Genomic DNA, 27,260 nt, shown 5'->3' with positions numbered 1-27,260 from the left:
TGCAAAAACACCCAAACATGCTTTTGAACTCTTGAAATGACACCAAATTTCCATTTTTTAAGAGGGATGCAGGGGCTGTCTTTCTGCTCACCCATTTACCGAAATCATATCAATCAGGACTCCTGATAACCTGACATCGAAAACAGACTTAGGAGAACAAATAGAAGAAGAAATATGTGAGTGTATGAATGACAGTTTTACAATGATAAATAGCTAATTATTTAAGAGAAATCAACCAATTGGTAAATTGTACCTACAGCAACAACTGTATGTTCCCAATCAGTTGAATTAACTGACAGCTAGTTTCTATGTAGGGAAGTTAGTTCAATAAACTGATATTTGAAAAAAAAATGTTGACTCTAAGGATGAACAGATTAAAATTGGTCATTGTGATAAGAACGGCATATCCCATTTTTGCTGTTCTAACAACACTAAAGGATGTATTAAACTTCAGTTATGTGTTAATTTTATATTAAGTCAATACAGTGAGAAAATGATTAAAGAACTATCTCCTAACTTGCTGACTGCCCTGTCAGAGTGGTATAATGGTCAGTCATAACTTACAAAATAAAGTGAAGCCTCATGACAAGGGGACCAGGTTAGAAACCCAACATTCCTACAGTTTAGCCTTAGAGGCCACAGGGAACTGTTGGTGACAAAAGAACTCTAGGTTGGCCAAATAAGAGCCTGGCCTGGGACTATGGCTAACCAGGACTGGATTGGCCCAGCGATAACTACTCTAGGCTTCAACAGGGACTGACTTCAAGGGAAGAACACTGCTTCTTGAGGATTTAAATGCTAATTTTCCTTTTAATCCCTCATCATTTAATCCCATTCTCCCAAAGTAAAATACTTGTGCGAAATGACTAATTCAGCTCAAAGCAACTGTGATGTGAAACTGCTAGTAAAGTTGTGAATAAAATTGTTTGTCATTAATTTTAAAAACTGTATATTGTCTCAAATTCAGGCAAATTACAATGTCTTGTGCCCTATAAAATAGCACCATGCTAAAATAAAAAATCGTGTGTACTTGTCTAATCATTCCTGCTCTACATAGATATTAAGACCCTTGAGAGCAATTGTTACAATTTATTTTTATTTTGAAGATTCCTAGTACTTGTTTTAAATCACTGAACACATTTCCAGAATAATTATTGGTGAATGTTATCTAGCTTCATGAAATATGAATAGATCTGAATGAATGAATTAATGGTTTATTAAATGATTAACATGTGCCAAGCACTGTGTGTATTGAACACTAGAGATAAAATTAAATATTTTTTAAAAATCATAATAATCTCTGCTCTTAAGGGAAGAAGAAAGAATAGATAAAAATATGGCAGTCCTAAAGAGACAGCAGTGAGACCTAGTAGGCTCAAAAGTTCTCAGGTGATATTAATAAGTTAAATTACAGTGTCAGAGCTGGCAAGGCTTAAGGGACAGAAGGTAAGGCCAAGAGGATGTTAGAGCATAGTGATAAGACAGACAGTAAAATCTGGGGGGCCTTCCATGCAGTCAGAAGGAACTGAGTGGTTGACCCCCAAATGGCCAGACCCTATGAGCAGTCAAACAGCCCTACTGAAAGCAGCCAGAATAAGGAAAGAAAATTTGGTAAATCTTTTTTCTGAGGTAAACAGATTATCATACATCCAGTGCCTCTAATAATGAATTTTTCTTTGATAATGTTTATTTGGGATCCATAATCATTATATTCTTTAATTCACTCATTTAATTCAACTAATGGCAAATATCTATTATAAGTAAGAGTATAACACTCATACCATGTGTCTACACACACACACACACACACTTACTTGTGCAGGACTCAATGTTATGAAGTCTTTATTAATCATTAAATGTCATTTATTTTTATCATAAAGTAGAGAATATGTATTGACTTACAAATCCTATGAATTACATAATACCATAGCTAATACTTATGCTTTCTTTAACTATCTGAAGAAAAAGGCAGACATCTCAGAGAACTGTAAATCAGCATGAAGTAGACAACAGAGTGCTGACAGCTGACTTGGGAAGATGTTAGTTCAATTTCTTCCTTAGTTAATTACTTTCTGTATTACCCCAAGCATGTCATTTCAACTCTATGAATCTCAGATTCTCAAATCTGTAAAACAGAAACTTAATAACAACAGCACCTATTCCACTGAGTTGCCACAAAGTTTAGCTGAGATTTAATGTGCTTTGTAAAATTCTCAAGCACTATATTAATCAAACCAAGCAAGTACTTATAAGACATCCACTATGTGCTGGGCACTAACCTAAGCACTGTAGATACAAAAACAAAGAATGTAATAATTCCTACTCACAAGGAACTTACATTCTAATAGGGAAACCAACAGGTAATATATAAGTGGCTGCAAAATAAATATGAAGGGAATAAATACAAATAAATATAAAATAGTTAAAAACAAGGGAGAGTAAGAGTAGCTGAGTGAATCACAAAAGACTTCATACAGAAGATAATGCTTGAGTTGAATCTTGAAGGAAGAGAGAAACTCTATCAGGATATCCATTTTGATATATTCAATAAGCAGTTTGAGTTGGACCTGAAGATTCAGGTTGGATGTGTAGATTTTTTAGCATCTGATAGTAATGAGAGATAAGAGTGCAGAGGGAGAAGAAAAGAGGGTCTAGAATAGTGAGGACCACTCAGAGTAGCGAGCATGATATGGATGATCCAGCAAAGGAGGCAAAGAAAGAACAGTCATACAGGTACCTAGAGACCTAGGAGCAACCACTACCTCCCCCCCCCCCCCAAAAAAAACAAGAAAGGAGAGGATCCAGGTGGTCATCCATGTAAAATGAAGCTGATAGCTTAAGAAGGCTGAGGACTAAGAAGGGTCCATCATATCTGATAGACATAATTAGTCATGTTGGAGGAAGCAAACTCAGTTGAATCCATAATTTTAGAAAATAATTCAAACCATTAAGGAATGAGTGCGAGAAGAGAAAGTGAAGATAATGTAGGGATATAGTTAGGGATAGTCTGGTTTTTAGGGTTACTTAAAAGAAGGGAATTTTAAGATAAGCCCTGGGAGAAGATTCTGGGTAGGAAAGGAATTGTGGGAGTTTTTTAACTGAAAATAACTGAACTTATTTTCTTTTTTATTTCCTCTGAGCTGGAAGTAGGTTTTGACTCTCTGGATAAATTTCCATCAAGCTGAAGGAGGGGTTTTGCTCTAAGAGATTTTCTCTGGGTAGTCAAGATTTCGTGGAGAAATCTTTGACTTCTAGGTAGAGAATTTATTTGGAGGAAACCATTTTCCCTGAGTCCAAAGATTATCTGCCAGTGGTCCATCTGCCAGAATTCCTCTTGGGCTAAGGTAATCCAAAGATCTCTGTCTATAACTATACTTAGTTCAGCAGTCAAACCCAGCCTATTTCCCTTTTTTAACCATTAGTGGGAAGATTAGGATAAGTCAGATGGCATGGTAAAGGGTTTTAGGTAGCATAGGGAGTTGGAGGCAGGGCCCAGAGAAGTAACCCTGGAGGTAGTTTGAAGAGTTCTGGGGTTCTATCTACCAGTTTCCCTTATTCCCTTTATTAAAATAAACTTTGTTTCTATAAGCCAAGGGTTTTGTGCTTAACTGTAACATCTAACAACCCTCTAGGAACAATTCCCTATTACAGTAGCTATGTAGACCTTTTCTATCCAAACAAAAGTCTGCTTGAGAAAGGGAGATTATGTATGGGAAGATAACTTAGTAGATGGTGGAGTCTATCAAAGGATGAGATCTCAGAATTGCGCATGTTTGAAGGGAAAAGGGAAGGAGCCAGTGGATAGGAAGACATTAAAGATCTGAAAAGGGGAAAGAGATAAAGGCAGAAGGAAGAAGGGAAAGAGAGAGAGGAGAGGATGACTCAGACTTCAATCTTCTGGAGGTAACAGGATCAAGTCCACATAGAGGAAAAGAATTACTTCTCTGTAAGAGGCTGGAGAAAAGAAAGATATCATGGGAGTTGATACCCAGGAGTCTATTAAAATGTAAGAAGGCAGAGCTCACATAAAAGAGTCTCTTTTTTCAGTACCTTGAGAGGCAGATGAGAGAGAATGAGGAGGAAGAGCAGGTGAGAGAAGGAAAGGTCTGGAATAGCTTTTTTTTTTTTTGGTGAGGAGTAAAAGAAGGAATCAATTAAGGAGGAATAAAAGGACTTCCTTTCTGCAGTGAGGGCATGAAGAGCATGAATTTTCAACTACCCAGGACAGCACAGCTTTTTGGCTTCCTCAAGCTCTGTTCTGTGGCTTGGGAGTAAGAATGGAGAAGGTAGATGGTAGAAATAATTCAGAGCTGAGGTTTGCTAACAGATGAGTGGCTACAGAATGAAGGAATAAGAAATTTGAGAAGATTTAACTATAGGGTTAGGACTTGAAAGGAAGGAATATGAAGTGCAAGTATGAGTAAATGCATAACCTAAGAAGTGCTGAGGAAGTTTTGTTAATGGTCAACTGAGTTGAGATTATAAGCAGAGAAAGGAGAACAAAGAAATAATAGTCTCTATGCCGTTGCTATTCAGTCATTTTTCAATAATGTCCAAATCTTCCTGATCCTATATAAGGCTTTCTTTGTTTTCCTTTAAAAATTTTTATACTACAATTTTTATTGTATTTTCCTAATTACATGTAGATACATTTATAAGAATCGTTTTCTGACATTTTGTGATGTAGGTTCTCTCCCTCCATGCCTCACCTCCCCCCTCCACAAGATAGCAGATATTATGATATAGATTATCAAGCAATATGTATTTCCATGTTCATAATTTTCTGAAAGAAGACACATCACTTATATGAGAAAAAACTTATGAAGGAAACAAAGTGAAAAATTGTTTGCTTCAATCTGCATTCAGACTCTATCATTTCCTTCTATGATGATAGAAAGCATTTTTATTTTATTTATTTTATTTTAAATTTGAATTTATTTATTTGTTTGTTACATTAAAATACTCAGTTTAGCTCCCTCTCTTCTACCTATTAGTCATCCTTTGACAAAAAGATATGTATGTGTGTGTGTATGGAGTGGTTTGCTCTTTCATTCTCCAGCTCATTTTGTACATGAGGAACTGAGGCAAACAGTGTGAAGTTACTTGCCCAGTGGCCACACGGTTAGAAAGCATCTGAGGCTAGATTTGAACTCAGGAAGAAGAGTCTTCCTAACACCATGCTATTCCTGCTATACTCTACAGGGTCATAATTATTAAAGGTTACTTTATCATACAATATGATTGTGTGTATTTACTCTTGGAACTCTGCATATTATGTGTACTCTAGCTAGAATTAGTATCTACCTAGCCTATGGATAGAGGTGAAATGATATAAAAAATCCCATTTACCAGATTCATTAGCAAATGAGCTTTTAACTGCTGAAATTAATGGTCATTTGGTCTATGGCTTTCTCAGGCCCCTTATTTCCACCAAATGCCGAAAATTTCAATTTTTCATATGTGTAGAGAAGAATTTGTGTATAAGTATCAGACTGATAAGCAAAATACTAAATCACAAATATTATTAATTAAAATCAATGCTGTAGTCATTTGTATTGTGGTCAGGTTAAACTGAGTAATTCTGTGCTCAGTTCACATCAGAAAGAACTTATTTTATACCTTCACCAAAGAAGACTGACACTCATCTGTGATTTATTATTTAAATTCCAGTGAATCACCTATGGGGCAGAGAGGTAAAGTGATTTACTCAGGGTCAAACACAACTAGTAAGTACAAGAAGGGAACTTGAACTCAAGTCTTTCTATCACCAACCACAAATCAAAAATCCACTATGGCACACATGCAAAAAAACCTCCTAATAGTTTTAACACATTTATTCTAAAGAAATCTTCAGAGATCTATAAAAGTCAAGAGGAATATACTTTAAATATTTCAGTATTCAGAAGACCCCTGGTTTCACAGTTGCAGATATTTCTTTTAACAGTGCAAATCACAGTTCTTCCATGTTTCATGAGTGGTTGGGGCTGAATATTTCATTTTGTAGAGATTAGCCTTCTAATGATAAGCATTGGGAAATAACTTGATTAGTCTTTAGATAGCTTATAGACGAGACCATCAATCACTATGACTATAATGGAAACCTGAACAGGTTGGCTGGATGAACCTGTCGGGAATGATGGTTCACAGGGATCTGGGGTCACCATGTAAGGTATCAGGAGAGGATGTTATTGGAGGTTATTTTAAATAAATTATCTTGACCAGGTAATATGGACATCTGATTTCAGGTTCATATTTTTCCTTTTTTTTTTTTTCAGTGGCATCAGACACCATTTACAATGGCCTTGCTGGCAGATCTCCAGAAGAAAAACACCATCCTTTTTTTTGTTTTTTTTTACAAAGCTGGAAACTTATAGCATTCTCTCAGCTTTTAGTGCTCTGAGTAATATTCACAAAAACACTTCCTGGTGTGAAATACTGCACCCACAGGATCATTTTTGGTTTTTTGGGAACCTAACTTTGTCTATGAGTGCTACAATACTCAAAAAAGCTTAAAAAAACCCTCAAACTACTACTGTTTTAACAATTTAGTCCCCAAATCATCACATATCTCTTAAAGTTTGCAAAATGATATTTCATTCCAAGTTATTTCAGAGCTGTACAAAGGGATAAAAGATCCAACATTTCAAAAGGATGTTGACATCAGGGTGTCTGTTGGAGTCAAACTGATATTTAGTTCAACAAATACCACTGTGTACTGTAGCAAAAAAATATAAGCAAAGGATAAAGCACATTCTGTGGTTGCCATAGGTGATTAAGTGCCTACTCACAATAGGGGGGAAAAAGACACAAGTTTCTATCCTCAATAAGCTTATATTCTACTGATAATAATAAATGACACATAATTTGTTCCTCTTGACAACACTAAGAGGCATGAGAACCATAATTATTATCCTCAGTTTACAGATAAAGAAACTGAAGCCAAAAGGGATTAAAAGTCTTATTCAAAAGTTATACACCTACTAAGTATTTGAAGTGAGATTCAAAGCCAGATCTTAGTTAAGTCTGAGGCTCTGAAACAAAATGATTCAGGAAAATCGTTTTAAGAGCACTGAAAAAAATTAAAACAATTAAATCAATGAAGAATCAGAAAGTACACCAGATTCAGCCCTAGTTGAGAAACAGAAGAAAGTGAGTCACTTTTTTAGCCTTGACAGCATAGGGAAACAGACAGAAGGCTTCAGGTACTGAGGACTGTATTAGTGGCCTGTTCCTAGAGGTGTTGGACAGAGGTAAGGACCAAGGCAAGGAATGACTCTAGAGCTGAAACTGTATACACTAGCCAGGATCAGGAAAAAAGGTGAATAATAGCTACTTGGTTCTAACAAAAGGAGGAGGAAAAGCCTGTAGCTGAATAACTAATGCCCAGAGCCCAAAACAAGAGAGTGCCAACAGTTCTGTGGGTCTGGACCTGCAAAGCCTGTGAGCCAGCTAGCTAGTAATAGGCAAAGAGATTTGTCCAGCATCACACAACTGGAAGTATGAGAGACCAGATTTGAACTCACGTATTCTTCACTCTATGCCCAGTGCTCTATCCACTGAGCAACCAGCTGCCTCTATGAATCAGAGGATTTACAATCGAGATTAAAAACACTGTACCTTTTATTTAATCTATCTCTGTATCTATACATTAAACCTTTTTTCCTGTAAAGCACACACAAAACACACACACACATGAGTCTATTGAAGTAACAACCAGAAACAAGCCCATTTTTGGGATACTTCTATTTCAAACAAGATAATGAGAAGGAAATAGTATTAGGGACCAAAACTATGCAAAGCAATTTATAAATATTTAATTTGATAAAGAAATTGCAAAAGTCAAATTCAAAGACAATGATTAGTTTTCACCTAAAAATAATTAGTTTTGAGTCCACTGAAAACCTCACATCCCAACCCAAGCTACCCCTGAGATCCTTAAAGAACACATTACTCAATAGTCCAAGAAAGAAACCACAGGACCCAAGAGAATAAAAAATAAATATGAGCAATACCTAGACATTTTCTCCCTAAGAACACATAGTTGGCCCTAACATAAATTAGAAATTCTGAAAGGCTGGAAGAATGAGTTAAAAAAAATGAATTCCACCTAAAGAGCTATTATGATGACAGAGAGAGACATAAATCCAGAAAAGAATGACTCCAAAACATCTACAAAGAAAAATATAGCTTAGATATATAACCAATTTTATAAATTAAGAATTTTAGAAGAAATGGGAAAAAGTAAGAGTTATAGGAGACATAAGACTTGAAAAGAAAATGAACAGATTAGCATAAAAATCTTAACCAAATCTTAAGACTTTTTGAAAATTAGAATAGATTAAACAGAAATCAGTAATTCCATAAGGTGGAAAGAAATATCAAAACAAAGAGAAAATATTGAAAAGAAAAAGAAAATGCCAAACATTTCATATAAAAAATAACTGATATGGCAAAGAGAACAGAGATAAGATTTCTATTTGAAAGCTACTACCAAAATAGTCTGGATATCATAATATTTTAGAAAGAACATGAAAGAAATCTGCCCAGTCCTATAAACAATGAACTCTAAAATGAAACCCCCAAATGGAGATACTCCCTTACCCCCGGAGTATCTGAACCCAAATCCAGAGCTTTCAGGTTAGTTGTTGATAAGCAGCCAGAAAGGAAAAATTTAAGGTCTGAGGAGCCACAATCACAATCACTCATGATTCAGTCACCATCACTATAAAGGATCCGAGAGTTTAAAAATCCGTATTCCAAAGCAAAAGATTTAGGAGTAAAATCAAGTATAACTTATTAGCAAAATGAGAATTAAGTCAGTCAGAGGGCCTAAAGGTTTCATGATCTCAAATGATAAAAGGTAAAGGAGGGGAAAAGGAATATACCAAGGAGAAAAGGAGGAGATAAATTATCTCACAGAATTAGGATACAGAAGTACAAGAAAAAGAGATAGTTTAACATTACTGATCTAGAGTCTAGAGGGATAACTTGTCTGTATCATGATACTGGTATGAGTCATGGGAGAGATCTGAAATCAGGTCTTCCTGGCTCCCAGGTCAGCTCTTTATCCACTATATCCTTCTGCCTGCCTTTCAATCTAAGGTACCATGTATGGAACAGGATCTCTGGCCTTCAGGGGTTTATTTTCTAAGCCTCTTTCTAGGTACTCATTAAACTACAGTATTATAGAGTATTTGTAGTATACCATTTCAAAAGCAGTATCAACCTCTGAAGAAGGAAAAATTGTATGATTATTCTCAAAATGCCTTAAGAAAAATAGCAAAATCTGACATAAAATCAGGGACTTAAAATGGAAATGGTGTTCTTTTTTTAAAAAACCCTTATCTTCCATCTTGGAAGAAATGGGATCCTTGAACCATAACATGAAGGGTCTGTGCTTCAAGTTCTTTTCCCATGACTTTGGATGTGATAGAAAAGATAATGGCATTGATTGAACTGGCATCCTTGGCACTACAACTTGAGCTAATCAGCAAGTCCTTACTGGTGAGGAGCATACAGACAGGGTTCTACACATTCACATACTTGATGCAAGCTCAAGAGTTGACTGTGTGACACTACAGTTCCCAAAGCTAACACATTCATAAGGATGCATGACAATCATCAGAACAAAACAGATTCAAACTCTACCTTTCCTTTGCCTTAGTGAAACCGCATCTTTGTTCAGTTCCAGGTGCCTTCCATCAGTAAGGATATTGCTAAGTAGGAACACTTTCAGAGGAGGGGAACTATAACTGACTAGGGTCTTGAAAATATGTCATAGGAAAATGGATGAAAAATTCAGACCTCCCAAAATAAAATTTAAAAGGGCAGGATGGCTGCCTTCAATTATTTGGGAAAAAAAAAATCCCCTAAGGAAAGCAGGGATAGGATTAGTTTTTCTAGGATCCAGAGGACAAAACTAGGACCATGAGTAGAAATTACAGGGAAGGATATTTTGATTTAAAAAAATAAAAGCAAAACTTTCTAATAGAGAGTTGTCCAAAAGTAGCATGAAATGGCTGAGATGTTGTTTCCCAGTCACTAATGTTCATATGGAGGCTAGATGACCACTTTTCACGTATACTGTAGACTTCTTACTTCAAATATAGAGGTTGGACTAGATGGCCTTTAAGGTTCCTTCCAAATCTAAGGTTCTGGGTTCTATGGACTAGTCAAAGTATATAAAACTGTCCTGTAGTTAAATATTTGTCTGCTTACCTGGGACTTATAAATAAATCACCTTCCCAAGTTCTTATTTATTTTAAGGCAATTTTTCCTCTAGGAAGAACAGGCATCTCTTTTTGATAAAGGAAGTTTAAGGGCAAAGCTTCTAAGAACAAGATCAATAGAAAATTCCATTTTGTTTGTTGTTTTCATTCTACTGGAAAATAACCCCAAAGAGTAAAGATTAAGTAGAAAAACAGAAATCTTTGATAACAAGAACCTGAAGTTGCTTAAAATCAATCAAATAAATGGATAGTTAACCTAGGAGTGCTGGAAGAAAAAACAGTTCACAAACACCCCATTTCTTTTAGATACATGAATCCAATTAAGATATATCATGGTTATTCAGTGGTTTCAGTAGGGTCTGACTCTTCATGAGCCCCTTTGTGGGTTTTCTTAGTAAAGATCCTGGAGTGGTTTACCATTTCCTTCTTCAGTACATTTTATGGATAAAGAATTGAGGTAAATGGGGCTAAGGGACTTGCCCAGGTACCCATCTAATAAGATGTCTGAGGTCAGATTTAAATGAACAAAGATGAGCCTTCCTAATTGCAATCACAGTGCTCTATCCATTGCGCCATCTTGCTATCCCCAACACAATTATAGTACTTAATACTAAATCTACGGAAGGTCAATGGTAGGTAGATCAATTTGAAAAAGAAAGAGATGCAATAACTATACTCATATCTCAAGGCAGGTGGTGGTGTTTTCCATTCAGAATGACATGCTTCTATGCCTAAAAATCTTGCAAGATCACCAGTTTGGTCCTGCAACTGAGGGAGTCATTGATTTCTGAAGGAAACAGTTAATTCATCAAGTTTAAAAGAAGAGCTTCTTGGCAGAGAAAAGAAACAAACATGCCAAAAAGATGAAAAGGCAGAAAAAGCAGACCAGGACATAATAGGCAACAATGTGAGTCTGTAACTGGAACGAGACTGATCTTTCTCATGTCTACAAGGGCCAAGGCTTTGAGCCTGAAGTACTTTGGTAACTGCCATGCTGGGGAAAATGTCAAACTTCATACAACACTATGACTTTGCTAATAGTGAGTTAGGAAAAGATCACTTGCTTTATTTTGGATTTAATCCAATGACTCTATGTCCAATTTCTTATTATGTGAATTAGAGACCAGTTTTAGAGTGGCTTCTGAATAACTTCTGACATGAGCAAGGGAAAAGAAAGCAAGATCTTTAATTCCTTTTATTATTCAATGGACTATCAGTTCCAATTCTTTACTTCCATGCACACATGTATTGAAAATAGATTCCATTCTCTTCAATTTACCAAAGACACTAGATCTAGGACGGTCCAATTCTGGACATGTTGCTTTCTTCATTCCTTCCCCTCCCTGACAATCCGACCCACCCCTGCCACATACATATACCCAGATTCCCATCTCTTGATCTCAGTAATTAAATGAATATTATTATTGCTTCTTGAAATAAAATAATAATCAACTACCTTATAATACTACCCCTTACTCCTGTAACTCTATAGCCCAAAATGTCCTTTTCTACTCACTATTCCATTCCTCCCTAATTTTTTGTCCCCAATTTGAATGTAACCTCTCTATGGGCAGAACCTCTGTGTTTAACGCATAGTAGGAGCTTAATAAATGTTTTTTTCCCCAAATGAATTCTTTATTCAGTCTGTTCTTCTTGGCTTCAATCTTTCCAATCCATTCTGATTAATCTTCTAAAATATGTTGCTATCCTGTTCAAGAACATTACATCTCTCCAAAATCTATTGGATCAAATCCATTATCCTCAGCTTGACATTTAATTTTCTCTACATTTTAGCCACCATCACACATTCAATTTTAATTCTAATTACTACTCTCAAGACAAAGTCAAAAAGAATAGCCATTTGTGGTATAACTGATAGAAAACTGGGTTTATATGGAACTGAGTCCCAGTGCTTTATTGAGTAAATTTCTAACCTTGGATGAGTCATAATCTCTTTGGGCCTGAATTTCCTCATCTATAAAATGAGAGAGTTATGCATAAATCATCAGCATTCTATATACTACCAGCAAAACCCAACAGGAAAGAAAGAAAGAGAAATTCCATTTAAAATAACTGCAGACAATATAAAATGCTTGGGAGTCTCCTGCTAAGGGAAACCCAGGGAGAATACAACCATAATTATAAAACAATTTTTTACAAATAAATACATATCGAAACAGTTGGAGAAATATTAGTTTCTCATGTGTAGGCCAAGCCAATATAATGAAAATTACAATTCCATCTAAATTAATTTACTTCTTCAGTGCAATAACAATAAAATGAGCAAAGAATTATTTTATAGAGCTAGAAAAACATTACATAATTCATCTGGAAGAACAAAAGATCAAGAATACCAAGGAAATCAATTTTTTTTAATATATGAAGGAAGGTGGTCTAGAGTTTCAGATTCCAAACTATGTTACAAAAGCAGTAATCATCAAAACAATCTGCAACTGGCTAAGAAAGAGTGTTGTATCAGTGGAATAGATTAGGAACACAATTCATAATAGTAAATGGCCATAGTAATCTAAGTATTTGATAAACTCTAAATATCAAAGTTTTGGGGTAAAAACTCAACATTTGACCAAAATTGCTAGGAAAACTGAAAAGAAGTTTGGCAGAAACTAGATATAGCTCAGCATCTCCTATTGTAAACCAGAATGTGGACAAAACAGATAATTGGTTTAGACATAAAGAGTGATATCACAAGTAAATTAGAAGGAAATAGAAAAATGTACCGGTCAGATCTATGGATAAGGGAAGAGTTTAGATCCAAACAAAAGATAGCAGGGATGATAGGAAGTAAAACTGATCATTTTGATTATATGAAATTAAGAAACATTTGTGCAAATAAAAAACTTTGTTGTTGTTCAGTCTTGTCTGATATCATAATCACATTTGGAGTTTTCTTGGAAGAGATACTGGAGTGGTTTGCTGTTTCCTTCTACAGCTCATTTTATAGATGAGAAAACTGTGGCAAACAGTATTAAATGACATGCCCAGTGAATTCATATAGCTACTAAATGTCTGAACCTAAATTGTGCTCACGTCTTCCTATCTCCATGACTAGCATTCTAGCCTCTGTAGTAACTAGCTGCCACAAACAAAACTAAAACAGGAAAACGTGGGGAGGATTACAGTGAGTTTCTCTAATAATGGCCTCATTTCTCATACAATAGGAAAATGAATTAAATATAAAAGAACGAGTCATTCCCCCAATTGATAAATGATCAAACTATGTGAATAGGGAGTTTTCTGAAGAAGAAAGCAAAGCTATCAGTGGTCACACGAAAAAATACATTAAATCACTACTGATTAAAGAAATGAAAATTAAAACAATTCTGAGATACCATGTTACAATCATCAGACTAACAAGACTTGAAAGAAAAATGGCAAATGCTAGAGGGAATATGGAAAAATGTGGGACACCAATGAACTGCTGGTAGAGTTGTAAATTAGTCCAACCATTCTGGAGAATGATTTTGAATTATGTCCAGAGTGCAATAAATCTGTGCTACGCCATGACTCAGCAATACCACTAACAGATCTGCCCCTTGAAGAGATCAAAGAAAAGGAAAAAGGATCTACTTGTACAATGTTATTCATAGCAGTTTTATTTATGATAGTAAACAATTAGAAATCTAGGAGATGTTCATCAACTGGGGAATGTCTGAGCAAGTTATGGCATGATTGTGTGAAATAGTTTCAGAAAAAAACTTGGAAAGCCTTACATGACCGATGAAAAGTGTAGTGAGGAATTTAGGATATATTGATTAAGTATTGATTAAAATAAGATATTTGATAAAGAGATCTCTGAGGGTACGGGCAAGGCAGAGTGTTGGGCGTGAGACCAGAACTTGGAAGGAGGAACGCAGGAAACGGTTCTGACAGTCGGTGAGGTCCGCTCAGACTGCTGGTGTAGGCAGTCATCTGAGACTTTGCTCTGTGCTCGTGAGAGGGAAGAGAGAACTCTGAAAACCATCTGAAGAGGTTTTCTACCTTCCTGACTGAGAGAAGTCATGTCTAAGAAGAAGCTGGTAGATTTGTTTTGCTGGAGAACAGTTTGGAGAAAGAAAGACTGAAGGCTGTTTGCCTGAATTCTGGGTCAGACCCGGGTTACCTTATTGTTAGTTAGCAGCTGCCTTTTTGGCTGACTGAATCTATATGTACTTGGAGGTATCTTGATCAATTAAATTAATCAAATAAGGATTTTAGTTAGATTATAGTCAGATAGCATTTTGGGTTTTTTAATTAAGTGCTAGGCAGTTTTAGTGTAACTGGAAGAACCAAAGACTTTGCTGTAAAGCAAACTTAGAAGGTGGGTTGTATATAGTTCCTGGTTAGTGTTAAGACTTTCCTTTCTATTAATCCTTATATGTATATCCTTTTGATTATGAATAGATTTTTATGAATTTATAGCCTCCAAGTAAAGTACATATCGGCCTGGCAAAGGGAAGTCACTCCTTCCTGGCTTTCCTTCTGAGGAGAGAACTGAAAGATACACAAAGTATTTTACCACAGGCTCCTCTTCACAACAACACAGATAATCTCAATACTTCAAAAGTGAAGTGTGCCGAACCAGGAGAATAGTGTATATACATAACAGCAATAAGGATTATCAACTGTGAAAGACTTATATACTATGCTCAATACAATGACCCATAACAATTCCAAAGAAGTCACGATGAAAAATACGATCTACTTCCAGAGAGAAAACTGATAAATTCACACTATGGATTGATGCATATTTTTATAAAAATTACTTTATTTTTATAGTTTGACTTTGTTTGTATTTTCTTTCAAAACCTGGCTAATACAGACAATGTTTTGCCTGATCCTAAACCTTCTCAAGGAGGAAAAGGAGGAAAAAAAGAATTTAGAATTCAAACTTTAAAAGAAATGATAGTTAAATTTGTATACATAATTGGAAAAACTTGAAATAAGTAAAAATAATACAATAGAGGAAATGATACAAAACAAAATAAGCAAAACCTGAAAGAAAGTCCCTTCAATTACTACTATGAACGCTGTGAAATGTGAGTGTGTGAAAATTTGGTCCTAAAGAAAGAAAAGCTATTAGAAGGCCCCTCAATATCTTCTTCTTTGAAGAAATGGAAAATTTTGGGTATGAACAGCTACATAAAATGTCACTTTTTTAATGCTGATTTATGTTTTTGTCTATTTTTAATAGTAAAATAAAAGGTTGGCTCTATGGGAGAAAGGATATGGTAAAATACCAAGTGAATTTGTAATCTTAGGCATTCAGGAGGTTGTAACTTATCCATGCTGGCCCATCCAATGTGACTCTCATCTACATCCTCCCAAAGGTTCATCACATAAGGTCTACCCACCATGCTGGATACCTTCCTCACTTTCTCTTGAGATTTTGAGAACACCACTGGAGCACTGGAGTCATCCATCCAGAGTGTTCCCTTGTTCTCACTTTAGGTCCCTCATACATTCTCTGAGGAGATCTTTTACTCCTGTTCTTCCTCAGAGATCTTCATTGGGTATTATGATATATAGCCTGTTCATACTTATAGGTCTTTCCCCATCTCTTCTGAAGCAATGATGTTCCAGATCTCTTCACTATACAATCATACTCATAGAATGTATGGATTTAAAAGATGGACTTTGGTATCAAGGGGAATGTTTTACTCTTTTCTTTGTATCTTTAGGGGGAAACAAAAACAAAAAAAGAGTGCAAACCTTTCCCTAGGTCAACTGCTGAAATGAAATCTTGGGCAACACTGCCTTAGAGTAAGAAATTCTTAACCTAGGAGATGTGACCTTATTTTTTTTTTATTTTAGTAACTGTTAGCTTATCTTGCAAAACTATTATTTTTATTTTATGCATCTAAACCCATCATTCCAAAATAGGATCCACAGACTTCACCAGACTGACAAAGAGTTCCACACTATACACAAAATAATAATATCACTTTTTTAGGGTTAACACTACCAGCATTTTCTTTACAATAACCCTGCCCACAAGTTGTAAAGATAAACAGTGTTCAATTAGTCTTACAAGACCTCATTAACCAAAGGACATAATTTATCACAATGAAATATTTTGTATAATATTCTTTTAAAGCTTAAGAGACTCTTAAATACTTAAAAGGCACTATTTTTTTAAATTTTCTTAATCTTTAGAGTGGTGAGATGTTAATGTGTAAAGTAGACATTCTTTCTACTATGACTTATTTTTATTAGTATACAAAATGTTCTGGACTTAATTAATAACTCTTATTCTAAATAGCTGGAAAAAGTTGTACTCTTCCATTAGGCTCATAGTTACAAGATTCTTAAGATGTCACCATTTTCTAAAAGCATTCTTAGGTCTAGATCTAGAAACCATAAGACTTGACTCCAAGTCACAAGTATATCTAAGCTAGAGGGAAAAATCACTCAATAATGCCACTCCCCACACACAGGGATCCCTTTCCTGGCACAGGTTTTATACCCCATGGCAAGACAGTTTACCCATCAAATTTGCATGACTGAGATCTTACCTCTATTTTTGAAGCAAGTTCGGGAAGAAAGGCACACTTGTCCTCAGTTGGAAGAGAGAATAATATCACATCTCTATTTTTACCATAAAAACATTGTCTAGTTAATTATGTCCCCTATGCCTTGTTGAGAGTCAAAGCAAATGGAATGCAGGGCAACTGTCCAGATCCTGAATGAAAGCCTCTACATTAAAAAGGTGTTCCATGAAGCATATAACTTTTGTGAAAGAAGATATGGGGTCTCTGGGGCTACAGAGTAAGAAGTACTTTAGGTCCATAAGGAAACTGACTTATCTTTGTATCCAAAGTGCTTATGAATGACAAACAAGTAGTAGGTGCTTAAAAAATGTTTGTTTAATTGAAGACTCAGAAGTGTCTTCAGAGAGAAAAATAGTATGAATAAAAATGAAATTCTAGCCTGAGGCATTGGGAAATCAGTTTGTGGTGGAGTGGGTTTTATCTTCCTCCAAGTCCTATTCACAAAATATCAATCAGGTTTTTGATCCTTGGTTAAAGATTCATTTCTAATTTAGGGTGCTGCTCCTTGTAATAATTTTCAAAAATAAAAATAGAAAATATATATTTTGGTTTTAAAAGATAAGCAAAGCAACACTTTCTTTTACACTTTATTCCAAAAGTGAATTACTGATCTCAGACCAGTTCCTACAACTTAGATTTAGATATTTAAGATTTCAACCTAGAAGTGAACTCAGATGTTATTAAGTCAAAACCCCTCATTTTATAGATTTGGAAAATGAAGCTCAAAATGATATTGAGACTTGTCTAAGGTCACACAAGGTAGGTAAGTGGCAGAGCAGGCATTCAAATCCATAACCTCCAATTTCAAATTCCCATGTCTTTCCCATTTGCTGTCCTGCCTCTCTATTTTTCATTGGGCACATGAAAAGAATAGAAACCATTGTTCATAAAAGGATGCCACTGGTTACCAATTATATGCATGACAAGCTCCTGGAAAGAAGCACCAGTTCCTGTGTTCTACAAGGATGTGGCTACTTTCAATGTGTCATGATAAACTTGAAGCATACTCAGTTCTATCTGGTTAAAAGCTTCCAACTCAAAAGTTTATTCTACTACTCTATGTTAACAAGAACTTTAACAGAAGGATCTTTGAGACTTCAAATGTTTCAGTCCATCAAGAGTCTTACTGAATATTTAGGACATGTACTTTGGTCACAGGTGAAACAAATTAACACCTTTCTATATAGTTCCTGTTGTTTTATCACCCCCTACCTATCACTCTTCCTGGACTCTAGAGTCACACACTTAGGGCTTATTCTTTGGTCACTAGATCTTCAAATCTCTTTGTGAAATAGAAAAAGGACAACACATACTCCCTGGGATGTAGGGCTCAACATGCCCTGTGGAATAAAACAGGTGGAACTCATAAAACTCCAATACTTGTGGTACTGAGATTTTTCTTTTTTTAATTTAAGCCTTCACCAGCAGAGTAAACCCTAAATTCAGGTCAACAAATTACTATTTGATTCCATTAGGCAATAAGACCCCAATGCTCCACCAAGACCAAACTGCAATTTAAATCACTGTGCTAATTCCACAAATGAATTAAACAACTAAAGCAGTGAGGTTGTATAGGGTTAAGTGTTAGACTTGGAATTAGAAACACTTGAGTTCAAATTTAGCCTAAGGTACTGTCTGTGTTGACCTGGCCAAGTCAACTAACATGTTTGACTCAGTTTCTTCATCTGTAAAATAGGGATAATAATAGCACCTAGCTTTCAGAGTTGTTGTGAGGATAAAATAACATTTCCAAAGCATCTTGTCAACTTTAAAATTCTATATAAATGTTAGCTGCTGCTGCTATTGTTCTTGTTGTTCTTATATGGGAGAAGTGGAATTTTCTTCAGAAGGCTTTCAGTAAATGTATTGAAAAAAATTTTTAAGTTGTCACAGAAATGAGTCCAATAAAATTAAGCTTAAATGGGAAACAACTGTGTAATGCAGGTGGTTTGCAACTTCTTTTGATAAAGATCTCATTTCCTAGAGATATAAGGAACAGATTCAAATTTATATGAATAGAAGCCTGTCCTCAACTGATAAAAAGATCAAAAGATATGAAGAATATAAATAGGAAATTCTAAATAGAGGAAAATTAAGCTCTTTATAGTCATATTTTAAAATCATCTAAATCATCAATAAATAGAGAAATGCAAACTAAAGAAGTCTTAAGATTCCATTTTATACCCATCAGACTGCCAAAGATGATTTTAAAAAAAAAGGAAAATGACAAATGATAGAAGGAATGTGCTTTTTTAAAAAAAAAAAAGGTACACTGATGTATAATTGGTGGACTTCTGAAAGGGTACAACCAGGAGTGTGCAGGCAAATAAAAGTTTAACAATTGGCTCTATGGTGGGGGAGGGGGCAATGAAAAAAACAGGACACTTAGAAGTTTCATAAATGTTGTTTATAGTTTTGGGTTAATTTTTTAAAAGGCACTTTTTTCCCCTGTAAAAGAACACAAAGGGATAAAGACAAAAGTGAAATTTAGAAGAAACCTGGAGAAACAAGTATTGGAGTTTTATGAGTTCCACCTGTTTTATTCCACAGGGCATGTTGAGCCCTACATCCCAGGGAGTATGTGTTGTCCTTTTTCTATTTCACAAAGTGAGGGGGCAAACCTAAAACTCATAGAATAAATTTGCAGTCTCATCTACTTTATATATATATATATATATATTAGGACCAAACTGAAGTATAAGAAGAGAAAAATTCTCACAGAATTAGAAGGGAAGTAAAGGATAGAAGAACATGTATCATGTACCCTAACCAAATCCATGGGTGAACAACAAAAAATAATTCTTTTAGTCTCTTAGTTAGCAAGATGAAATTGGCAAAAAGAGGATCTAAAATAGGAAGAAGGGGCAGCTAAGTAGCACAATGGATAGACTCCCAGGGCTTGGAGATGGGAGAACCTGGGTTTAAATATGACCTCAGACAGTTCCCAACTGTAGGACCCTTGGCAACTCACTTAATCCCTTAGCCTTCTGTCTAAAAGTTGTTACTGAGGCAGAAAGAAAGGGTTTCAAATTTAAAAATTAAGAATGGGGAGAATAAAGGGAGATGCGTAATAAACAATGAACTAATATCAAGAGAAAAGTTGCATATCCCAACAGCCAAACACCTAAATGTACAAAAGACAAATTAACTAAGTAGCAAGACAGAGAGAGTAAAAGATTAATCATAACAGTTTTCAATGTTCCTCTCTCAGAGATGGGCAAATCTAAAAGAAAGATAAAAGGGAAAACAATTGAATTCCTAGAGAAATTTGAGCTCAAGATTAGCAGTCTCTTCTGAAAGGGACTCCTGAAGATACAAATTAATACAGAGATAGATCAGTAAAAGTGGAAATTTTATTTAAATTATTACTTATTATTAGGGTATGAAGAAATGACGAATAAATTTTAAAAGGCAGAATACTTTAATAGCTTTATATAACAGAATAAAAATAGTAGTCAAGTTCATGGAGCAAAATAAAAAGAGACATAATAATGAAACTGTATATAATGAGGTCAAATCATAATAATAATTACATGGAAAAACAATGCTAATGATAAGAAAAATATGAAAATTTCTGACTTATGGATAAAGCAATCATCAGGAAAATAATATATTCCTAAAAATATGCATTAGGAAAAGAAAAAAGTAGAGAATTAATAAACTATCAACAAACAGACATTCTTTAAAATTAAAATTTTAAATCCTAGAAATTTAGAAAAATTAGAAATTATTCAAAACAAATGCAAAAAGCATAAAAATACTAAAAATCAAAGGAAAAGAAATTAGAAGCCAAACAGATTGCAGAAATTATAAACTAAAGGCAAATATTTTTAAAAGACCAACAAAATTGATAAACTTTTCAAAAATCTGATAGAAAAAGATAGACAGGGCAGCTGGGTGGCTCTGTGGATTGAGAGCCAAGTCTAGAGATGGGAGGTTTTAGGTTCAAATCTGACCTCAGACACTTCCCAGCTGTGTGACCCTGGACAAGTCACTTAACCCCCCTTGCCTAGCTCTTACCACTCCTATGCCTTGGAATCAATATCAAATCAATATCAATCTAAGATGGAAGGTAAGGATTTTTTAAAAAGGGTAGAAAAATCAAATCAACAAATTAACAAAAATCATTACAAAAAAAATAAAAATATGAACAGTTCTAGCAACAAAACTCACAACAGAAAAGAAATAGATGGCATTCAAAATATATAAAATGCCCTAAACAACAGAATATCATTTAGCAATCTTAAATAATACAATCTCAGAAACTGAAGTTAAACTAGTTGTTAAAAAGAAAAATCCTACTCAAAGAGGAAGGTAGAAAACAGATTACTGGCCTACTAAGTTTACTGGCAAATTCTATCACAACTTTTACAAAACAATCAATACCAATATTATATAAAAATTAATCTCAAAAACTAAGAAATTACTACCAAATTCCATTAATGAAACAAATATATTCTAAAATATATAAAATTTTTAAACAAACTCTTGTCAAACAGACCTTATTCTTTCCCTTGAATTTTAGTCTAGCATCACAAATTACTTATTGGGACATTTAAAATTAGATTCACTGGAAACATCAAACTGTACATGTCTAAAGTTGAACTCTCCAAATTTTCTTTCTGTTGAAGGTCCTACCATCTTTCCAGTATGTTAAGTTAAAATCTTGGTATGAATCTGGACTCCTCAATTTCCCTCATCCCATTATATCCAATTAGTTATCAAATCTCATCATTTCCCTTTTAAAACATCTCATATTTGCTCCCTTCTTTCTACTCGCAAAGCTACCAACTTGGGTTAGGCATTTGTGAGTGATTGCCTGGATGATTACAAATGCCTCCTCATTATTCTTCTAGAATTCTTTTTATCACCTTTCTAGCCTCTCCACCCATTGATAAATTCTCCTTACAAATATATCTGATCTTGTTACTCCTCTACTCAATTAACTTCTTACTGCCTTTAGGATAAAATAAAAGTTCTTTGTTTCCCTTTAAAAGCCATTCATAAACACATATGTTACTGCATATTTGCTTATTTAAATAAAGGAAAGGTTTAATGCTTTTAAAAAGTTTTATATTGATTACTAAGTACCTCTGTAAAACACATTAAAATAAACATCAGACTTGTGCTAATGAAATGAATACTTTTGTTTGATCCTATTTATTTGGGGTTGATTGTTATTTTTAGGAAATGGAGACCAGGAGTCAAGTGGATAGTTTTTCATTTCATTTTAGTTGTGAGAAAAGAATCCTTACCTAATCAGGACAAACTTCCTGGAGGAGACAGAATCAATGGGAAATTTAAATCATGAAGTGGTGAATACGTAGTGTAAAATGGAGACTATTTTAACTTTTACAATAGCAGAAAATGGCCAGAAATTGTATGAGAGATACCATGGGAAAAAGTCCATAGGAACTGTGAAAAAGAGATGCAGACCAGAAACAGTGATCAAAGAGCTCTGAGCATTATAAAGTTGATTGAGCAAATTAAGTCTGTACTAGGAGTGACAATAAAGGACTTCAGAGAAATATGCAGGATCCAAGTGGTGTCCCTGTAATATTGGGACCCTCACTTTATATTGGATGAAGGCAAGGCAAGATGATTAAATTTGCTATGTTGTGTTGTTCAAATATGGATGACAAGGTTCTGCCAGTAGAGGATATAGGGAGTAAAGTATGTTGATTTTAGAAAAATTATAACTCATGTAATTTTATATTTATATAATTTTAAATTTTTAGAAATTTCTAAAATTTTGGAAATGATATAAATAAAATTAATTTATCTGTTAAAAAAATAAATAAAAGCCATTCATAACCTGGTATCAACTGATCTTTCCTGTTTTTTTTTATTAAACATTTGCTACCTGGCCTGTACTTTGAAATTAGCCAAACTGTCATTGCCTCATTCTTTACGTGCAATACTCCATTCTCCGGTCTCCATGTTTTCATCCTAGCCATCACTCATACCCAGAAGCTCCTTCTTCACCTTCACCCCATAAAAATGCATATCTTCTGCATGAGTCCTTCCTGATATCCCAACTGCTAATGGCTTCCCTTCCAAACTATGTTATGGAGAGAGAGACTAAACACACACACACACACACACACACACACACACACACACACACACACACACACACACACACTTTTTATGTTTCCTCATCTGTAAAATTAGGTGGAGAAGGAAATGTATCTTTGCCAAGAAAACCAACAAAGGGGGTCACAAAAGTTGGATAGGACTACAAGAGCTGAACAATATCTATTTCTATTTCTCTCACATATATACATAAATGTCCCCAAACAAGCATTTTTAAAGCTCCTACTTTGTGTGTGTGCACATACATAAACACATATAATAGTGTGTGTACAAATATTTGTATGTACACGTACAGTGTCTGTAACAAAGTGGGTGCTTGAAAATGCCTGTTGTTGGAATACTTTATAATGAACTGTGAATACTAACCATTCTCAGCAATACAATGATCCAAAACTATCTCAAATGACTCATGATAAAAAAAAAAGCCAACTACTTCCAGAGAAAAAGAACTGAGTCTGAATACAGACCAAAACAAATTTTTTTCACTTTAATCTTTTTTTTTCTATTTGAGTTTCCTTCCACAAAAGGATTAATATGGAGAAATGGTTTACATGATGGCACATATAAAATCTACATGAGACTGCTTACTATATCTCAAGAACTGGGGGTGGGGGGGGTTTAAAATGCTATATTCTTTGAAAAATATTGGAATTTAATTAATTTTTTAAATGCCTGTTGATTTGAAACAATAGTTTCAGTAAAGTTGAAGGCAACTATAAACTCACAAAAAACAATGGCATTTCAATATAACAACAAAATCCAAGAGGCAGTAATAGAACAAGAAATCTTATTCAAAATAACTAAAAAATGCATAAAGATTTGAGATAATCTACCAAAGCACATTCAAAACTTTTTAAATATTTAATTATAAAATGTTCCTGAAAGAAATAAAGAACAAATAGCTAGGTAAATATTCAGAACTTATGACTGTACCATTCCAATATAATAAAAATGACAATATAACCAAGACAATTTATAATTTTAATGTGGATAACAATCAAAATACCAAAGGGTTACTTTTCAAAGCAAGATAAAACAATAAAAAACTATCTGACCTATCTAGGAAAATAATGAAAAAACTAGGAATGAGAGAGAATGGTACTTGTTGAGCTAGTTCAATAGAACTAAAGATCAGACAATCAGAAAAAAAAAATGGAACTAAATAACACAAGGTTAGACAAATACCAAAAAAAAATTATTTAGGAAAGAAATCCCTATCTGATTTTTAAAAGTTTTGAAAACCTGGAAAGTATTATGGCAGAAACTGGTCTTAGATCATAACATTTCACAACAAATTTAAAATGGATATTCAATCTGTAATTAAAGATCATACCAATTAAAAATAGGGAGAGATCATATACCTTTCACAGTCATGAGTAGATGAATTCTTAACCAAACAAAAGGTAGAGAAATTACAAAATGTAAAAATGTTATTTTGATTACATGAAATTGAAAAAATTGAAAAGTTTAACAAAATTAATGCAACTAGGCAAATAGTCAATTTAAGGGAAAATGTTTGAATCAAATTTCTCAGATAAAACATCCAAGATACATAAACCAAGAGAAATACAAAAGACCAAAAGCCATTCCCCAAAGGATATGAATAATTCTTAAAATGAGAATAGTAAAGTACTTACAACCTTTTGAAAGAATGACCTAAAAACTGCTAATAATAAAAGAAATGCAAACCAAAACAACCTTGAGGTTGTATCACACACCCAGCAAAGATGACAGAAGACAGAAGTCAATGTTGGATGGGCCATGAAGAAATACATAATTAATGCATTGTGAGTGGAGCTCTAAATTAGTATAGTCATTCAAGAAAGCAATTTAAAATTATGCAAATAAGGTAGCTAAAATGTCCATACCTTCTGACCTCTGATTCCACTACTAGATATAAATGCCAAGGAGGTCACTGACAAAAAAGCTCCATATATACCAAAATATTTATAGCAGTACTTTTTGTGGTAGCAAAGGTTTGGAAATTAAATACAGGCCCATCAATTGGGGAATGGCTAAATAAATTGTGGTACAGGAATATAATGGCATATTATGATACTATAAGAAATGACAATTATGAATAAAAAGGCCATGGAAAGACAATAACTAATACAATATAAGGTAAGCAGAGCCAAGAAAAAAATATATATATAATGACTAAAGCACTGTCAATGGCAAGAAAGATCATCGAACAAATTGAAAATGAATGTTACAAAATCACAAGGAAAAAAAAATCTTGGCCCCCCAAATTTTTTTGAGATATGAGAAAACAATTCCTTCACTCCTTTGCCGCAATGGCAAGGTCCATGCATGCAGAACAAATGTCAATTTGGTTTTGGGTTTTATTTTTATGTATTTTTGGTCCATTTTGCTGACTTTTTCTTTTCTTTTTTCCTTAAAAATCAGTTATAAAGAATGACTCTCTGGGAAGAGATGGGGGAGGAATAATAAAGGGAACTATAGAAAATGAAAATACAAAAGATATACCAATAAACATATTTTCAAAAAAATGTCCCTGATCCATTTGTTAACGGTCTTTTGGGTTTCTCTTTTAACATACAGTTCTTGACATTACAAAACAAATTTTTGTATGTCCCAGAAAGCAAAGATTTCTAGAATCAGAAATATTCAATTTTAAAACAAATTTATTATTATAAAAGTGTTCTTAGCCATCTTCTCTTACAGGTTGCGTTTATTTCATCCACCTCTAGATGTGTTTCCTCTTCAAGCCTCATCTGTAAAATGAAGATGCCGGACTAGATGATCTCCAAGGTCTCTTCAGCTTCTAAAATTCTATGTCTTTATTATAAAGATACTTATGTAGCGGGGGTGATTCCATAGAGCGCATGTCCATCCCCAGAGAGCCAGAGCATATGCTCCATGGAATCACCCCCACCACATTGAATTTCCTGACCTAGATCAGAGAAACCTATTTCACCTGTGATTATGTTGATTTCTAATTCTAAGAGTGGAGCCCCAAGCTCCCCAAGTCCCAAACTCTGAGCCCTTCTGCATCCTTAGTTGCTCTGAGATCAGCATCAGGAGGGAGGGCTTGAGTCTTGGTGGAATCACTGTGGTCGAAGAAGGATGACTTCATAGAAAAAGAATAGGATGGACTTACAGCCTGTATTCTTGTCACCATCAGTTTCCTAATTTGTGAAATGAAAAAAAGATCTCTAAGGTGGTTTCCAGCTCTGAAATTCCATGCTTATTAAAAAAAAAAAGTCATCCCCACCCACCACTCTAAACATTTAAGACATATTTGAATAAGAAAAAATTTAAAACATTTCTTTAAAAAAGTTGGGCAGTACATTCTTCATAGTTTGCTATTCTTGGCAGAAATGATTTATTTGGGAAATTCAATGATTTATTCTAAGAAATAGCATTTCTCCTAAAAACAACAACAACAAAGTGACAAAGTGACACCGCTGGAACTCTTTGATCCAAGACTCCTTTCTAATCTCCAGTGGGATTCCCACTTCCTCCAGTCCAATGTACTTCTGAATTGCCTTTCTTCCAGGGAACAATAGTGCAAGGTCACAAAAGTACAGAATTATTATGAACCTGATACAAAGAAGATTTGTAAAGGTATATCTGGTATCCCTTAGTCCTTTAACACAGAGACAGTGAATCCCAAAGCTAATTAAAAATTATTTTTAATTATCCACAACTTTTGACTGACTTTGAATAAGTTACTTTGGCCTCAGTTCCTTATCTGTAAAAAGAGAGGAATGAAGGATAGAAGTGAGAAAATAGTAAAGGAAGGTTACCAATACCCCAATTCCTGCAAAATACATTAGAAAAAAAAATAGAAAGAATTCATGTTAGAATCATAAACAGGACAGTTTTTTAAAAGTTACATGTTAAATATACAATATACAAAAAGAAAACCAAGTTCTATTAGTCAGATCCACAGTTCATGCACAGTATTCTGTTCTACAATGTATAAAGAAACACATTTTTTCCCTTTGGGAAATTTTGTTCCATTCAGAATTTTAAGAATAACATATATCTGATTCTACTGGTAGGAAAACAAATTGCAATAAAATAAAACAAAGGGGTTTGATCAAAATAAAAGGTCCATGTGCCAGGCACTGTGCTAAGTTCTTTACAAGCATCATTTAATCAGTTTCTCACATCAACTCTAGTAGGTAAGTGTTATCGTTATCCTCATTTTACGGATGAGGAAACTGAGGCAGACAGAGACTAAATGACTTGACCAGGGTCACATGGCTAGTAAGTACCCAAAGCTGGATTGAATTTAAGTCTTCTTGTCTCCAGCTCCACAATTCCACCTGCTATGACACCTGGCAAGGAAGGGGTGGCCATTGCTGAAAGGAAGATTTCCCAAGTCTGATGTAAGGAAATATTTCCTAATCTCTGAGAA

General features: G+C 34.5%; 1 protein-coding gene, 1 long non-coding RNA gene and 2 other non-coding genes across 15 annotated transcripts in view; 2 read left to right on the top strand and 2 right to left on the bottom strand.

Moving 5' to 3' along the window:
• PSD3 (pleckstrin and Sec7 domain containing 3) overlaps positions 1-27,260 on the bottom strand; it is a 784,568-nt gene that overhangs the window by 202,314 nt on the left and 554,994 nt on the right. For 6 of the 12 annotated variants that reach the window (XR_008915562.1, XR_008915563.1, XM_056813641.1 and 3 more), the window contains one exon: positions 18,172-26,022. The exons of 5 other annotated variants lie outside the window; for them this stretch is intronic. Coding sequence is in view for 4 of the 7 variants with exons in the window: in XM_056813641.1 (XP_056669619.1) it covers positions 25,942-26,022 (81 nt within the window). In the remaining 3 variants the exon portion in view is untranslated. Of the gene's footprint in view, positions 1-18,171; positions 26,023-27,260 lie in introns of those variants that run through there. One more of the 12 variants, XR_008915561.1, reaches the window with a different exon arrangement.
• On the top strand, positions 3,136-7,547 carry LOC103099813 (uncharacterized). The gene is made up of 2 exons (XR_458971.3): positions 3,136-3,344; positions 6,276-7,547. It is a non-coding gene; the product is annotated as an uncharacterized LOC103099813 (long non-coding RNA).
• Positions 25,695-25,771, top strand: MIR1540A (microRNA mir-1540a). The gene has a single exon (NR_034953.1). It is a non-coding gene; the product is annotated as a microRNA mir-1540a (primary transcript).
• MIR1540B (microRNA mir-1540b) lies at positions 25,703-25,761 on the bottom strand. Its single transcript, NR_127726.1, has one exon. It is a non-coding gene; the product is annotated as a microRNA mir-1540b (primary transcript).

This window comes from Monodelphis domestica, chromosome 1 (assembly GCF_027887165.1).
Source record: "Monodelphis domestica isolate mMonDom1 chromosome 1, mMonDom1.pri, whole genome shotgun sequence".
In the NCBI taxonomy this organism is placed as follows: domain Eukaryota; kingdom Metazoa; phylum Chordata; class Mammalia; order Didelphimorphia; family Didelphidae; genus Monodelphis; species Monodelphis domestica.
Note: the sequence above shows the minus strand (reverse complement) of the source record. Positions and strands in the feature narration are given on the sequence as shown.